The 15,720-nt window shown below is 48.6% G+C and overlaps 1 protein-coding gene across 1 annotated transcript; it reads right to left on the bottom strand.

Annotated features, from left to right (window-relative positions):
* Positions 1-8,279: 8,279 nt before the first annotated feature.
* On the bottom strand, positions 8,280-14,046 carry LOC311329529 (monocarboxylate transporter 12-B-like; the record flags this gene model as incomplete). The annotated part of the gene is made up of 6 exons (XM_084461405.1): positions 8,280-8,431; positions 8,723-8,982; positions 9,177-10,173; positions 10,730-10,873; positions 12,310-12,413; positions 13,901-14,046. The coding sequence occupies 6 exons, from the start codon at positions 14,044-14,046 to the stop codon at positions 8,280-8,282; spliced, it is 1,803 nt and encodes a 600-aa protein (XP_084317531.1).
* Between the last annotated feature and the right edge of the window lie 1,674 nt (positions 14,047-15,720).

Below are 15,720 nucleotides of genomic sequence, written 5' to 3'. Positions count from 1 at the left end.
GATCAAATTGATGACCAAAAATATTATGAAAAAATATGAAAATCATGGTTCATCCGGTATATGGAAAAGTATGGAATTTGATTTTAGTAATTTCCAGGTCTGGATAAGCAAGGGGGGGGGAGTGGTCTTGGACCTTGCAGGAATGACAGCTGATACAGTAGTTGTGGGTGGATATTAAATCCACTTATAGATTTCCTCATAGCACTGGGGTTCTTTCGCCCCAAGCAAATTGTCTTTGTGCCATTTGTGCAGATCTGATCATATCATATTCTGCCACAAAGAGGCGCCAAATATCTTTATGATTAAATAGAGCGGGGGGGGGGGTAGACCGCTACTGTTGAGTGACGGTTTAAATATTGAGGGATACCCCTCCAGCTGAAAGTGGCTGATGTGTCACATATTTATAGGATATATTCTCTTTACGTTGCCTTAATGTTTGTGAAACGATCTTCGCGATTGAGTCTATTAATTGTAATAGGCTTGTTGTGCCCCCACGCCCAAGCCGATCCCCGTCACGTTCCCAGTCCCACTCAGCGCGTCATCATTGAGGTTGGTCCCGGCGTCTCCTTCAGCAGCAGGTGTTGCCCATTACCATCTGACCAGCTGAAGCCAATCACCGCCTGGGCTCGGTACTACTTCAGGCTGCTGAAGACAAACGTCGGGCGCTTGAACGTTGACAACTGTTTGGCTCCCTCCGGCTCAGTGTCTCCCCAGCTCCACCTACGTCCTCCCCCGAACTTCCTAAGCCCCATCTCCCCGCTCCTTCCCTCCACTCTCTCGTTCCTCCTCGGGACCGCATCTCCCCGTGCTCCCCTACCCAGGACCCTCCCGGACGGGTCTCCCCCCACGCATTCGACCCAGGAACCCCCCTCTCGGATTCTCCCTGTCGCCTCACCCCTGCCACTAGGGCTTTTCTTCTGCAGCACATAGCCTACACAACACTCCCCGGTACATTTAGCCTACACTCGCACCGGACACTGACACACACACACTCCATTCATATTCCTACCAGGCACCCATACACAACTAAATAGGCTAGTTTTCGTTTATGTTAGGTAGGGTTTATGATTTATCAAATCGTTGAACTTGGATCCGGTCTTGTCTCTGCTTCTGGGGTATCTGGCACATTTGGCTAGCAGGTATCGTTGGGTCTTAACAACGCTAAAATAAAATAGCTTAAATCTATTTAAATCTAGCACTACATTTATTTCAATTAGTTGGCCGCCTGGACTAGCCGTGAAGTCAGTGTTCTATCCGGTCTGTGACATCACGGGTGTTCGCATGGCGTAACATGTACACGTCACAGCGGCAAGGTACATCCTGCTGTAACTGGACAAGCGTCAGTGTGGTGTTTGCGATGAGATTAACATGTTGCTAAAGATGTGTCTTTGCCAATATGTTCGATAGTGCAAGAAAGATTTTTTCTAGAACCCGAGAGAGGGTGCCATGTGGACATACATCCCAAGGTCCTGAGGCGACGCCCTTTCAGCCAAACCCGTTCCTGGACCTTGATGTGATACTCTGGGGAGTTGTGGTCGCTCTCTCTATGATCCTGATCCTGTCTTGGCTATTAGACCAATGGAGAAATCGCCAAGGAAATATTAAGGTTGGTAATCAAAGTTTCATTGTACTTTAATAATTTACAATTCAAACAATTACAGAAGCTGCTCTTTGTGAAGCCTTAATGACCTCAACATCCATCTGGTATTTCCTTTATAAATTAGGATGAAAACCGTGAAGACAGTGATTGGTAAGTTCAAAATGTTTTTTGCAGTGTATCCAACTGTGTGTGTGTGTGTGTGTGTGTTTGTGCTTGCATGTGTGAGATGTGTGTGTTTGTGTAAAGTGTGTGGTATGATGCATTTTGATTATACAAGTTTACTAAAATCATCAAAAGTCATTTTTTTATTCATTTATTTTATTCTATCTCAAAAGGGCCGAGCTGGAGAGTGTGACAGTCCGGGTCAACAGCTGCCTTGCCCGTCTGGAAGTACTAATGCAGATGCATGAGCTCCATTGGGACTGTCGAGGACAAGACGATCCAGGTTCATACTCCTATGATCCGGGGGCCTGTGGAGAAGACCCGGTGTCTGAGATGAGTAGAGGCTCCGCCCCCATGCCGTCTGGCGGCGTCGCCGACCCCTTCCAGACACACAAGGGCAAAAGTTCAAAGGGCACATCTGAGCTGAACGTTCCGCTCTCAGCCGAGGCCGACAGGGAGCGTCTGGTGCTGCCTCGCTGTCAGAGGCTCTGTTGCAACAGCGCAGACTCTCTGGTGAACAGGGCAGCTGTCACAGCCCCGTCTGTCACAGCTCCATCTGCCAGTCCACCACTCTCAATGACCAGGACCAGTAGAGGAGACAGCCCCGCTAGCCACTTATCCACCCCCATGGCATCTACTGGTGTGCTGGTAAAGGGACAATCTGACCCGGACGTTCCACGATCGCCCGAGTCCCACTGGAGGCAAGGTCCAGAGGTCTCTCTGCATCAGAGGCTCTTTCACGAGATGTCGGAAAGAGACCATCAAAGAGCAGCCACTTCCAGTTCGGACTCTCTGATGAAGAGGTCACCTGACACAGTCCCTTCTGTCACAGCTCCATCTGCCAGTCCACCACTCTTCATGACCAGGACCAGTAGAGGAGACATCCGCACTAGCCACTTATCCACCCCTGTGGTATCTACTGGTGTGCTGGTAAAGGGACAATCTGACCAGGACGTTCCACGATCACCCGCGCCCCACTGGAGACAAGATCTGGAGCTCTCTCAGCGTTGGAGGCTCATTGGTAATAAGTGGGAAAAAGTCTCTCAAGGGGCGACCACTTCCACCTCGGACTCTCTGATGAAGAGGGCCTCTGACACAGGCCTGTCTGTAACAGGTCCATCTGACTCAGCCCCGTCTGTAACAGGTCCATCTGACACAGCCCCGTCTGTAACAGGTCCATCTGACACAGCCCCGTCTGTAACAGGTCCATCTGACACAGCCCCGTCTGTAACAGGTCCATCTGACTCAGCCCCGTCTGTAACAGGTCCATCTGACACAGCCCCGTCTGTAACAGGTCCATCTGACACAGCCCCGTCTGTAACAGGTCCATCTGTCAGACTACCATTCGCGATGACCAAGACCGGTAGAGGAGACAGCCCCGCTAGCCACTTATCCACCCCCATGGTGTCCAGTGGTGTGACACTAAAGGGACGATCTAAGCCTGACGTTCCACAATCGCCCAAGGCCCACTGGACACGAGGTCCGGAGCTCTCTCTGCATGAGATGCTCCGTCGCGAATTGTTGGAAAAAGTCGCGAACCTGACACAAACCCGTCTGACCAAGTCCCTTCAATCACAGCCCCGACTTGATGACCCGACTTGATGACCCGACTTGATGACCCGACTCAATGACCAGACTCGATGACAAGACTCAGTGACCAGACTTGATGACCGGACTCCCCAGTTCCCCCCAACACTATCCACTGAACAAACACAAGACGTTATGTTTTGTGCTTTTACTGATTTCATTTGAGAGTAAAGTTTCTGAACATTCTTCTCCTGTGTTTGGGTCATATCTCCATTGTATCCTGATGCACGCTAATCAGCGCCCATCCCACGGTGGTGCTTAGTGAGCTGCATGGACTAAGAGACGTGCAATAAAATGTGTAATAAAAATCAAATTAAAGTCGCAAGCAACAATGAGACGAGGTCCTACGGTTACACGCCTTTAAGACTGACAGACAGGGTGAGACTGACCAGACAGACCTGGGGCCTCATTTATCAAAGAGCGTGTAAATTCAGGTGTAAAAGAGGGCGTACGACGAAAACGAGGAAAAGGCGAAATGTCGCGTACGACGAGAATATTTACACGCTTTTCGGATCTATCAAACGTGGCGTACACGCTGCTGCGCCGATTCCTCAACGAAAAATCCGACGGTGGCGTAGAAGAGAGCGGACGTGCACGCGCCCCGTGTTCCGCCCTCGCCACGCCCAAATCCAACCATATATGGTCAAAACCATGAGTGGCCAAACGTGGTTTCCCGGAAGGAACCAACATAATATAGCGTGGAGAAAAAAAGGCAAGACAATTACGTTTATGGAAAAACGCGGAAAGAAGAGAAACTTTTCGGAGACGGAGGTGCATGTGCTTGTTGGTGAGGTCCACGCGAGGAAAGAAAATCATCTTCGGAAGGTAAGCTATTTGTACGAGCCTACATTTGCCTGATTGCTCCTACAGTTTAGGTAGCCTACTGTACGTTTCGTGCATCCTGTATTTGGCGTAGGCTACACGGACATGCTGTATTGTGTGGCTGTGAGGAAAGCAAACATTCCACACATTCTGTGGTAGGCTATGATTGATTTAGGACCAAAAACAGGGAACGATAACACAGATGATCACTTCATAATGTTAGACCACATTAAACATTTTCCCCTCTGGGAAATGAAGACTCTCATCTAAATCACCCGGTAAATCACACTTAAGCATTTATTTAGCTGCCAACAGAAAAACATATCAATTGAATATGGCTACACAATGAAATGTTTAATGCATAATCAAGTTAACAGACAAACTCAAAGAAAATGACTGAAATGGTTTCTCCAGACTCTGACGTGGGGTGGGACTCAGAGGAGGGGGAGTCTGCAGTGGTCCTTGACCTGACGGTCGTGCCCCCACCGGTTGCAGCCTCCACCTCCAGCGCCACGACCTCTGGTGCCTCCACCTCCAGCGCGCCGGCCTCCACCTCCAGTGCCATCTCCAGCGTCTCCGTCTCCACCGCCCACGCCTCCACCTCCGGCGGCCAGCGTCCCTGCCTCAAGGGTCCCTGAGGGCTGGGCTTCCTCTCAGACGCTGTGCTGGAGGCTCATGACCCTAGAGGCCCAGAGGGACATGGCAGAAGGGATTGGGGCAGTTGTGCAGCAGTTGGTGGAGGTCACCACATTACACCACCAGAGCCAACAGGACATCCTCACTGCACTTCATTCCCACACATGCTGTCACGGACCTCACACAGTCACTCACTACCACACTCACGGACCTCACACATGCAATCACAAACGCACTCACACAGTCACCCACCAACAGACAATAAAATGGTAACAATGTGAACCTTACTTTGTCTTCATAGCTGGCGCATGACCTCAGTGCGGGCCCTTTGGCCCCGCTGGTAACCCTCATGACGGGGAGGGGGCTGAGGGCTTGGGTCCTCATTTTGTGGTGGGGTCTTGACTGGTTCTCATTCTTATCAGCTTTGAATATATATCTTGGCAAACAACACAGGATGATGTACAAGGAGGGGACAGATACCTAGTGAAAGTACTATTGGTTGCTAGTAAAAAGACAATAATGAGCGCTTGGTATAAGGTGGAACCCCCAACCAAGGAGCAGTGGCTGGGTGTTGTGGAAGAGATTTATGTTAGGGAGAAGTTCACGCATGCATTGAGGATGCAGGAAGGAAAGTTTGAAGGGAGATGGGAAAAATGGATGGATTATAGAAGGAAGTGTGATGATACCACTAATATTGAAATTGTAATATTTGATTAAGAGAAAAAAGCTGCATGGATGGAAGTACCCATAAGCTGTTATTGTAAGTTTTTATGTTTTATTGTATTGTCGTTGTATGGATGGAAAATGCTAATAAAGATTAAAGTAAAGAAGAAAAAGAATATATCTTGGCTATGCACACACCAACAAGCCAGCCGTCACGCGCAGCGCCTGCCTCCAGTCTAGCCCCTACCCTGCTGTGCGCCAGGATGGATGAGTCATGCGTGGAGCCAGGCCACCGTGCCGATACACTTGTAATGAGCATGTCGGCGTCACATATGATTTGGGTATTTATAGTGTGCACATTTTTGCGATTCACATAGACGTATTCATTCAATGATGGTGCCCTTAAGCAATGTTACAAAGTAACAAATGAAAATGTAGCTTAGGCTGGTACAACGGGGAATAACCCTGACAAAAGAAACACTCAGGCTCTAGCAGGGGCAACTATATAGACATGTGCAACTAAGTCCATATCTGGACTTACACCTTCCAGTACATGCCTTTGTGCACCCACATTGGGTCAACTCCCAACAACTCTCCGGCAATAGGTGGAAGTGGAGTCCATAAGACTTTCCACTCCTTCCTGTTTGGGCTCGGCATTTGTGGTTGTCGCGTCCCCACATCTATCCAGCCTCATAAGAAGCAGGTTTGGAATGCTCTTTGAGTTCTGCTTTAGTTGAAAGGATCAAGTTATATGGTCTTTGAGTGCTGCTTGAGTTGAAAGGATCAAGTCATATGGTCTTTGAGTACTGCTTGAGTTGAAAGGATCAAGTCATATGTCTTTGCTTTCTGGCAAAGAGATCAAGCCTGGCCTTGTTTATAGTTGCAACATCGCTGGACCTGTCATACATTAGCATAACAATTCTCTATAACCAGTACAGTATGATCATGCTCTCTGTTGAATAAACTCGGCTGAATGAGTTTTTCCTTGGTGTCCTGCTGACAAATGCAACATCTGTCCCAGTAAGTTTTCTGAACTGTTATGATGGCTTCTGCCATGTCTGCAGCAAATGCAGAGGCCGAGGGTTTATGTTTTACCACCTTTTACCATTTACCACCTTTGACCTTTTGCTTTTTGGTGTATGGGATACAACTAAGTTCATGCCTGATTGGCATGATCATTGGAACGCCATGCGCAAGAATGCGCCGGTTTCTCCAATGGCTCAGGTCCGCTTCCAACGGCCGTCCACGCATGCCTCCAGGTCAGGCATGGCGAGGAGGAGATGAGGCGAAGGTCTGGAGATGGCGCCGTAGCAGACAGAGCTCCATAGAGGTGCAGTAGACCCTAACCCTTGGGGGGAAAAATCCATTACAGATTGATCCTAAACATCTGCAAATTCATGCCGTCATGCCAAATCACTTCCTTGTTGAGTTCTGCTTAGGGCAGCCATGGGAGCCCAAAACAGAATAAATACCACACATATGAACACAAAACTGCTTTTCTTAGATCAATCTTGTATTAACTTAAGATATCCGCTGGAAAAAATAATTGTTCTCACGGACAGAAATACAAAGCTGAGGAGTTATATTTTGGATGCAATTGCATGCATGGGGGCGGCTGTAGCTCAGGAGGTAGAGCAGGTTGTCCAATGACCGCAGGGTCAGCGGTTCGAATCCCAGCTCCTCCTGTCCACATGTTGAAGTGTCCTTGGGCACTGAACCCCAAATTGCTCCCATTGAGCAGGCTAGCATCCTGCATGGCAGCTGCCGCCATTGGTGTGTGAATGGGTGAATGAGAGGCCATTGTAAAGCGCTTTGGATAAAAGCTCTATATAGGTGCAGTCCATGCAATGTAGACAGGTAGTCGTTGCTGCCCTCTAGTGGTGGGTCAGAACTCCTATACCTTCATAACAAAATAGAAAAATAATTAATGAATCCGCCCTGTAATTCAGATCCGCTCCAAAATCTAATCAAGTCCAGGGTATCTTGGGCGGAACATATGTACCAAGTATGAACGCCATAGGGTTATTTGTTTTCGAGCTATGGTGTGAAAAAAATGTCCACCCACATACCCACAGACCAAACCCACTCACCCACATGCACACACACACATGCACGCACACACACACACACACACACACACACAGACAGCCTATTGCGTGCCTCGGCGGCACAAGTAATAACTTTTCGGCTTTGATATCAATAACACATTACGCGAGAATAAGCACATTTGAAGAGAAGCCATTCATTGTCTTTGAGTCCCGGAACACATTCGTTTGCACAGCCTAGTTCATACCACATGCATCCTACTTCAAAACATACACAACCTAAGCTTATTTTAGTAACAAACTCATACAACATGTAATCTGTAAACATCTTGTTATTGAAAACTTTGGTGTTATTAAAAACATTGGTGTTTTAGTACATGGCTAAATGTATTACAGTATGATCAGTCAGCTGTAGATGTGCTTTTCTTCAGAGCAACACGCTCGTATCATTTTATTTTGAACAAGGAAAGAGGCAGCTGCTGGTCTGGAAAGGTGCAGTGCTTTTCTGGTAAGTTTCATGATGTTGATTATGTTAACAAAATGTTTGACTGTTGGTACATTTGCTTAACCTTGATACATGAATAAATAACTGCATTGCTTTACCTGGAACATATTTCTTTGCTTTGATTGGGGAAGAATGCACTTTGGCATTTTACAAAAGTAGTTATCTCCACAAAATCAACAAAGTTGTCTTTGGCAGCTTTGGCTAATCACATTTGGCGTACGGTAATAGGTCCATAGGACCCTTCTTCAAGGAGGCAATCTTAAGAGTCTATGTCCCTGGTAGAGTACGACTGGCTCTTCCAGCATCGACGGATCAACATGACGGTTCCCAGGAAGAGAGGACTGGACATGAGAGAGAAACCGCTGAGGAAGAACGCTGCTGTGTAGTTGCCTGTTAAGTCAACCAACCACCCTGGAACAAAGGAGGGAGAGAGAGAGAGAGAGGGACAGAGAGGAGGGAAGGGGAGGAGTGAGGATGAGGAAGGGGAGGAATCTCAAATCAACCATAAACCGCTGAACGCACGTTGGCTGTCTCACGATTACTAAACCGCCGTGTTGAAAACAATGGCATAGCATGGGACAATGGAGATATAGAGATAATCATGATATAGATCTACAAAGGGATAACATCCCAGACTACAGCACTAAAAACCTGTGTGCGTGATGCGTTGAATAGACACTGAGCCTGTCAACGATCACTCACCTCCTATCGGTGGGCTGACCAGGTAGGGGATGGCGTGGAGGAAGTAGACCACCCCCAGGGCGGAGGTCAGGTAAGTTAACCCCACCACGTCGGAGGTCACCACGGGGATGAGGGCCACGTAGGCCCCGTCGAAGTAGCCGTAGAGCATGGAGAACGGCACCAGGAGAGGGAAGGAGTGGAGCAGAGGGAAGAAGAGACAGCACAGGCCCTCCATGCCCACCGCCGCCATGTAGCTCGCCACGCGGTACTTCCTCAAGCACCTACGGGAGAGGGGTAGGAGGGTAGAAACAGGGCTGGGATTAAAAGTAAATACATAGCGCAGCATCCTGTGTGTGCTAGATTAACTAGAAAAAAGGGTTGTATGACAAGAACCCCAAAAATGTGTATATATCATGCGGATACCGACAAAACTACCAAAACAAAATCTATTGTTTCTTGTCAGTGAGAGACTTACTTCCTGTCGGTGAGCCAGCCGAAGGTGATGTTTCCCACAATGCCGATGACCCCCAGGATGGACATGAGGATGGCAGCCTGCTGATGGTTGACACCCACACTTTGGGCGTAAGGCACCAGGTAGACGATGGGAACGCTACACCCGTACGCCAGGAACAGGAAGGACACGGAGAGGAGCTGGAAGTCCGGCATCAACAGGAAGCCAAAGTCCTCCATGGAGATGCAGAGGCAGTCTCTTATCCTAGACCTCACCGGCGGCCCGGACGGGGTCGCTAGCTTAGCATCTGCTAGCTTTGTGTCTGCTGGTTTGGCGTCTGCATGCACGGTCCCGTCCGCCAGCTTGACCTCCGCTAGCATGGCGTCTGTTACCCTGCTGCCCATGGCCAGGCTCTCCACTAGTTTCATGTCCTCCAGTTTCCCGTTGGCCACGTTAGGGTCAGACAGCTTAATCTCCGCCAGCATTTTCTCAGTTAGCGAACTGCTCACAACCAAACTCTCCACTACCTTCACATCCGCCAGCCTCGGCTCCACTAGTTTGGCGTTTGCGAGCATCGCCTTGACTAGATTCATCTGCCCCAGTTTGCAATTTTCAATGACGAGTTTCCCATCGGTTTGTTCGAGTTTCGCATCCAGTTTGTGCTCTGTCAGCTTCCCGTTCATCGGCGGTCCCTCAGCCGGCTTGTTATCCAGAGCCGACGGTGTCACTGTGTTCCCTTTCTCCAGCTCCGCCGCCTCCCGTCGTCTCCGTGTCCCCCCCGGGGACCCCAGGGGCCTCATGAGAGCCCCGCAGACACACAGGTTGGACACGAACCCCCCAAGGATGAGAAGAGCGCCCCTCCAGGAGTAGTACTCTATCAGCAGCTGGACGGCTGGTGCCAGGATGAAGGTGCCGATGCCGTTGCCCGACATGGCAATACCGTATGCCAGGGCCTTCCTTTCGTTGAAGTAGGTGCCCACCATGGCCACGGCTGGGGTGTAGCTCAGGGCAAAGCCCAGCCCTGGCGGAGAGAGGGAGGAGGGCAGAAGGTGAGGACGCCCAGATAGGGGTGAGGTTTCCTGTGAGGTGCCTGTTCTAAAGGACCTACCTGTGAGGCATCCCAGGGTGAAGTAAAGGTGAGGTGTCCTGCTAGGTGCCTGATCTAAAGGACCTAACCGTGAGGACTGCCAGGGTGAGATAAGGGTGAAGTGTCTTGCTAGGTGCCTGATCTTAAGGACCTACCTGTGAGGACTCCCAGGGTGAGGTACAAGTGAGGTGTCCTGCTAGGTGCCTGATCTAAAGGACCTACCTGTGAGGACCCCCAGGGTGAGGTACAAGTGAGGTGTCCTGCTAGGTGCCTGATCTAAAGGACCTACCTGTGAGGACTCCCAGGGTGAGGTACAGGTGAGGTGTCCTTCTATGTGCCTGATCTTAAGGACCTACCTGTGAGGACTCCCAGGGTGAGGTACATATGAGGTGTCCTGCTAGGTGCCTGATCTAAAGGACCTACCTGTGAGGACCCCCAGGGTGAGGTACATATGAGGTGTCCTGCTAGGTGCCTGATCTAAAGGACCTACCTGTGAGGACCCCCAGGGTGAGGTAGAGGTACTCCAGGCTGTTGGCGAAGGAGCTGAGGATCAGGCCGGCTGAGGAGAGGAGACCCCCGAGGACCACGGTCACTCTGCAGGACAGACGGTTCCCAATAAAGCTGCCCAGCGGAGCTGCAATCACACACACACACACACACACAAACACACGCACACACACACACACCGAATGTACACAGCAAAAAACATTGCTTATACTCTATCTCAGCCAAATGCCACTGTTATCTTGTCATATCTTATCACCATCAATAGTTTCTGTTCTCTGTTATTGTTCAGGACTCATTATTAGAAGCCAGTCACCGAGGTTCCAAAGGCACTGCTGTATATTCTAAGAGCTCAGTGACTTTATTGCAGCTGAGTTGTTTTGATGACTGCAGCCCGAAAGAATAACAACCCAGCAAACACGCAACGTCAGGGAGACGTTCAGATCATGTCTTAATAACGTCCGTCGGTCCAGAACCCCATTTGTACGTCTGCTGGACCCCTCAGTATTCAAACGTCTGGCTTGGACCCCTCTAAGACGTATGTGGACATGCAGAACAGGTTAAATATCTGAATGTTAAAAAAAACTTTCATTCTGGCTCCTAATTGGATGTCTTTGGACGTCCGAAAAAGACATCTAAAAGACGTCTTTTAGACGTGTCTTTGCTCAGTGGGAAAGATTTAACACGTGGCTTAATGGCTTGGCAAGTCCTTCGGGGAAGGTTGAAATCATTACGTGTTCACAGAGGCACTAAACACAGGTGTGTCCTGGCAAACTATCGAGTTCATCCTATGTCCGCGTTAGAGATTATGTTATGTCCTTAAGCGAAGGTATATCAGGTGGATCATTGGGCTGTTTATTTGATAAGGAGAGGTGGACACTTGGGCCAGACACACCAGAATCTGCTTAACAAATAGTCTTTACAGCTATTACAGTCAACAACCATAGCTTCTGATAGGCAGGGTCATTCTGTATCCAGTGTGTTTGTGTCACAGGTTTCACTGTGTTGCTCGTCAGTATCACTTATCAACTCATCAACGCACCTGACAACCTTACATGAACACCGCTTTAGCCAGCTACGCCACCGAAAAGCTAGCGATCAGATGGCGCGGGTGGAGGGTATTTATACTGAGGAGTGAGTTACATTTGCATCTACAGTTGTTGTGTTTTCAGTTCACTAAGGATTTTAATTTGTCTGGGCTTTGATCTTAGGAGTGTGTCAATTTCTTCCTCAGCGGTTTCAGATAGTGCCTATTAGGGATGTACACAACTTTTGTTTTTTTAAATCAATCAAATACAAAAATCAAATTTGACTGTCATGGATGATTAATTGATTAATTTGACCCACTCCTGGTGAATATGAAGTGATAATATATCTATTCCCTTCCTCCAGTGCTACTGTAGGTGATCCGGCCAGGTGACCCAGGCCAGGTGATCCAGGCCAGGTGACTCGGGCCAGGTGATCCGGCCAGGTGACTCAGGCCAGGTGACTCGGGCCAGGTGACTCGGGCCAGGTGACTCAGGCCAGGTGACCCAGGCCAGTGTGTGTGAAGGCAGCCAGTCTTACCACAGAGCATAGTGGTGCAGTCTACCAGAGAGTGGATCCAGGCCGTCCCAGAGTTGTCCCTCCCAAAATGTAGCTGGAACTCAACAAAGAAGATGGACACACACCTACACACACACACACACACACACACACACACACACACACACACACACAGGGAGGAGAAAGAACAAATCCAGATGTACTGTAGGTGCCATTTCAGGGTGTTTCCAGCCCAGCACAGAACAATGCACTGCAGAACCATAGTTCCATGGGCTTTGTTTAGAGATGTAGTGGAGGTGGTTTGGAGCCTCACCGCTAAGTAGCCTACAGTAAATATGACTTGAGAAGTACAGCCAGCCCTGTAGTCTGTACGGTACCATTCCTCCTCTCGCAAACTCTCTTTAAACGCAGTATCAGGGACAGAAAGAGACTTAAGGCCAATTTATACTTCGTCATACGACGCTTTTGAAAGTGTTGACAGACAGAAATGACATCACTTTTGACACTTTTTTGGCGTCGGACAGGGGCGTCTTGCACCTGAACAACTTTCTAACGTTGCAGACGCCATCACGTTCGCCGCGCAGCTGTGATTGGATAGCTAGATAGAAGGCACGTTCGTTGCCATGGATCAATCAGCCACGCGTCTTACCATGGAGGTGATCAGACACTTCACTGAAGTATAAATGCTAAATGTCGGTCTACATTATTTGTCTGTCGACAGACATTTGTCGTACGAAACTTATCGACCGAGTATAAATTAGGCTTTAGACTCCCCAGCTCTCTAGCTCGACTGTACACAAAAACCTGAGCTGGCAGCGTGATTCGTACACATCAGGTGTTCAGTCATTATGTAACGGGAGGCTAATAAAGGGTTCTTTTGAACATGAACCACGAAGGCTGGCATCATGAGACCAAAGCACATGTGGAGAGCGGAATTTTAATTCTCTGTCTTAAGCAACAGCAGAGAGAAGGAGGGACAGGCAAACGCTGAGCTCGGCAAAACCCGCTGACCCAGTCCCAAGGTACATGAAACACTACAGAGCTGAACCGGACCAGGCTGGGCTCAGACGAGCTCCACTGCGCTGGCCTTGTTATTGGTACAGTAAGCATCTACCATATTGTTTGTGGCTGTTCTAGAGAGGATAATGTGGAAAGACAAGGGGCCTGGCCCTGGACTGGATTATTATATTGTTATTTAATTATTTTTAGTTTGGCACTGCAGTGTGACATCTGTGTGCCTGGTGTACTGGAAAGTATCACTTTCCTCAAGCTGAAAGCAGGGTACTAAATCCTATGTAGCACCTTTAGAAAATGTGACAAGTGGTATCAGAAAGATAAACAGTGTTTTGAGACAGTAGGGAAAAAAAAATAGGTGACATAACTGTTTTGACTGCACAGCATGTCTGGATGGTGGGTTTAAACCTCAACTATGTCTCTGGAACCCGAGCTGACCAAACACATTTATTCAGTCAGTCAACACACCCCTGTTTAGGCCTGGTCTGGCGCACGAATAAACACACTGAAACAATTAACACTTCACCACCACTACCCAAAAACACACATACGCACGCACACAAACACACACACAGACATTCTATTCACACACACTTACCTAGTGACAGCACGGGTGCAGATATTGGTGAGGAAGCAGCCAGCTACGATCATCCAGCCCCAGCCCCCGTCAGGGTGGGTAACCGATGCCCCCTTGGGGCTCTTGTCCCCGTGCCCCATGCCCGCGCCAGCCTCTATGTCCTTCATGCCCCCTCTGTCACGACGGTGCGGCTTCTGTTACCCCGTCCTCTTCCACCCTGTCCTCTCGGTTCGACTTGATTGCCACCGTGCCGTGTAACAGTGAAGTGCTTCCCCACATGAGCTCTCTCCACCAGGCCCGGTCTCTCTCTCCACCAGGCGCGGTCTCTCTCTCTTCCTGGTCCTTCCTCTCTCTCCTCCTCTCCTTCTCTGGCACACTGGGTAGGCTCCTCAGTACATGGCACTATTGCAAAAACCAGAGGGTATATATTCTTAAAATGGTTGTCAAATCAAATTAAATGAAACTTTATTTGTATAGTGCATTTCATACACAGAGGCAACACAATGTGCTTTACAGAGAGCAATGGGGGTGTGGGCATAGGTCCCACCCCTAAATATTCCAGAGGGAAGCAAAAAACCAGTTTCACCCGGGGGCCAGTGAGCTGTAAAGGTTCTTCCCTGACCTTTCTCAACGAAGCGATCGAGCAAGCTCCTGGAAAATTTTAGTTTATTGGCTAAGAACATTTACAGAGCAATAAACATGGGCTAAATACTTCATAAGAGAGACATGACTAACAGTAGAGTGGAGGCTGGCACCTGATACATTAGCATTACAATGTATCTGAAGTTGTTGATGGTTGGTACTTGCTCTCTGCACTGTCCTGTCTTTGCACTGGCCCTTCTCGTCCCTGCACCCTGTCCAATGTTGTCTCCATGTTATGCACCATGCCTGAAAACAAATTCCTAGTATGTTGAAAAAGTATAAACAAATTGTGATTCTGGTGACTCCTGCCAGATGCAAAGTCTCTTTTTTGGAGAGGGGGGGGGTTGATTCATTTAAATACTTTATGACACAAGTTTGTATCGGACTGAGGAGTGATAGGCAGCTCACAGTACAAACTCACATAATCCTGTATCATACTTAAGAGTTGCCGACACACCAGCAATATTGCACTCAGTCTCGATATACAGGCCTCCATGTTTAGAGGGTCATTTCTCTAGCCACAAATTCATCAGCATCTTTGGCTGACAAAAAAAACAAGGACATTACAGCACCCGGTGAAAACAAAAGGCTGACCCATCAGAGATGATAGTTCTAGGAAGAAAGGCCTGTTGTTGTGGCACAACCTTGCACGGACAAACAGCCACGCCAAACAAAGCCTGGGATTCTCCGGTCACAGAGCGGTTCTCTGGCACGGACACTGGAGGACAGCCTATCGTCTGCTGAGACGCAGTGGAGCTTGTCATTAGAAAAGTTCCTGTTATTTATCAAGTCACGTTTTCCTCCGCCTCTCTCACTAGACCATGCTGAGAGTGTGGTCAAACGTGGTGACACCAGAGTGTCCATGTGCCCTGACCACCCCCCCCCCCAGGCACATCGCTAGAACATCCAGATGTGGCACTGGCTCACCTGGGTACCACAATGTGTCCATAGACATCAGACTGTGATTGATAGCCCTATACAAGTAGCCTACATTGTTTCCCATGAGAAGAATCGAGTGAAGCTAAAATACACACAAAGGCAATAATAAGAATGGTAACACAGAGGAGTCAAATTATAAATGATAATTTAGCTGGTTAGCTCATAGTTCAAGAGCATATGCTGGGAATTGGGTCAAATTATTGAGGAGATCAACTCCCAACAGGCCAAACATTCCTCTCAGTACTTCTCATTAAAATTGT

This window comes from Borostomias antarcticus (genome assembly GCF_949987555.1).
Source record: "Borostomias antarcticus genome assembly, chromosome: 2".
Lineage (NCBI taxonomy): Eukaryota > Metazoa > Chordata > Actinopteri > Stomiiformes > Stomiidae > Borostomias > Borostomias antarcticus.
This window is presented reverse-complemented; position numbering and strand designations above follow the sequence as displayed.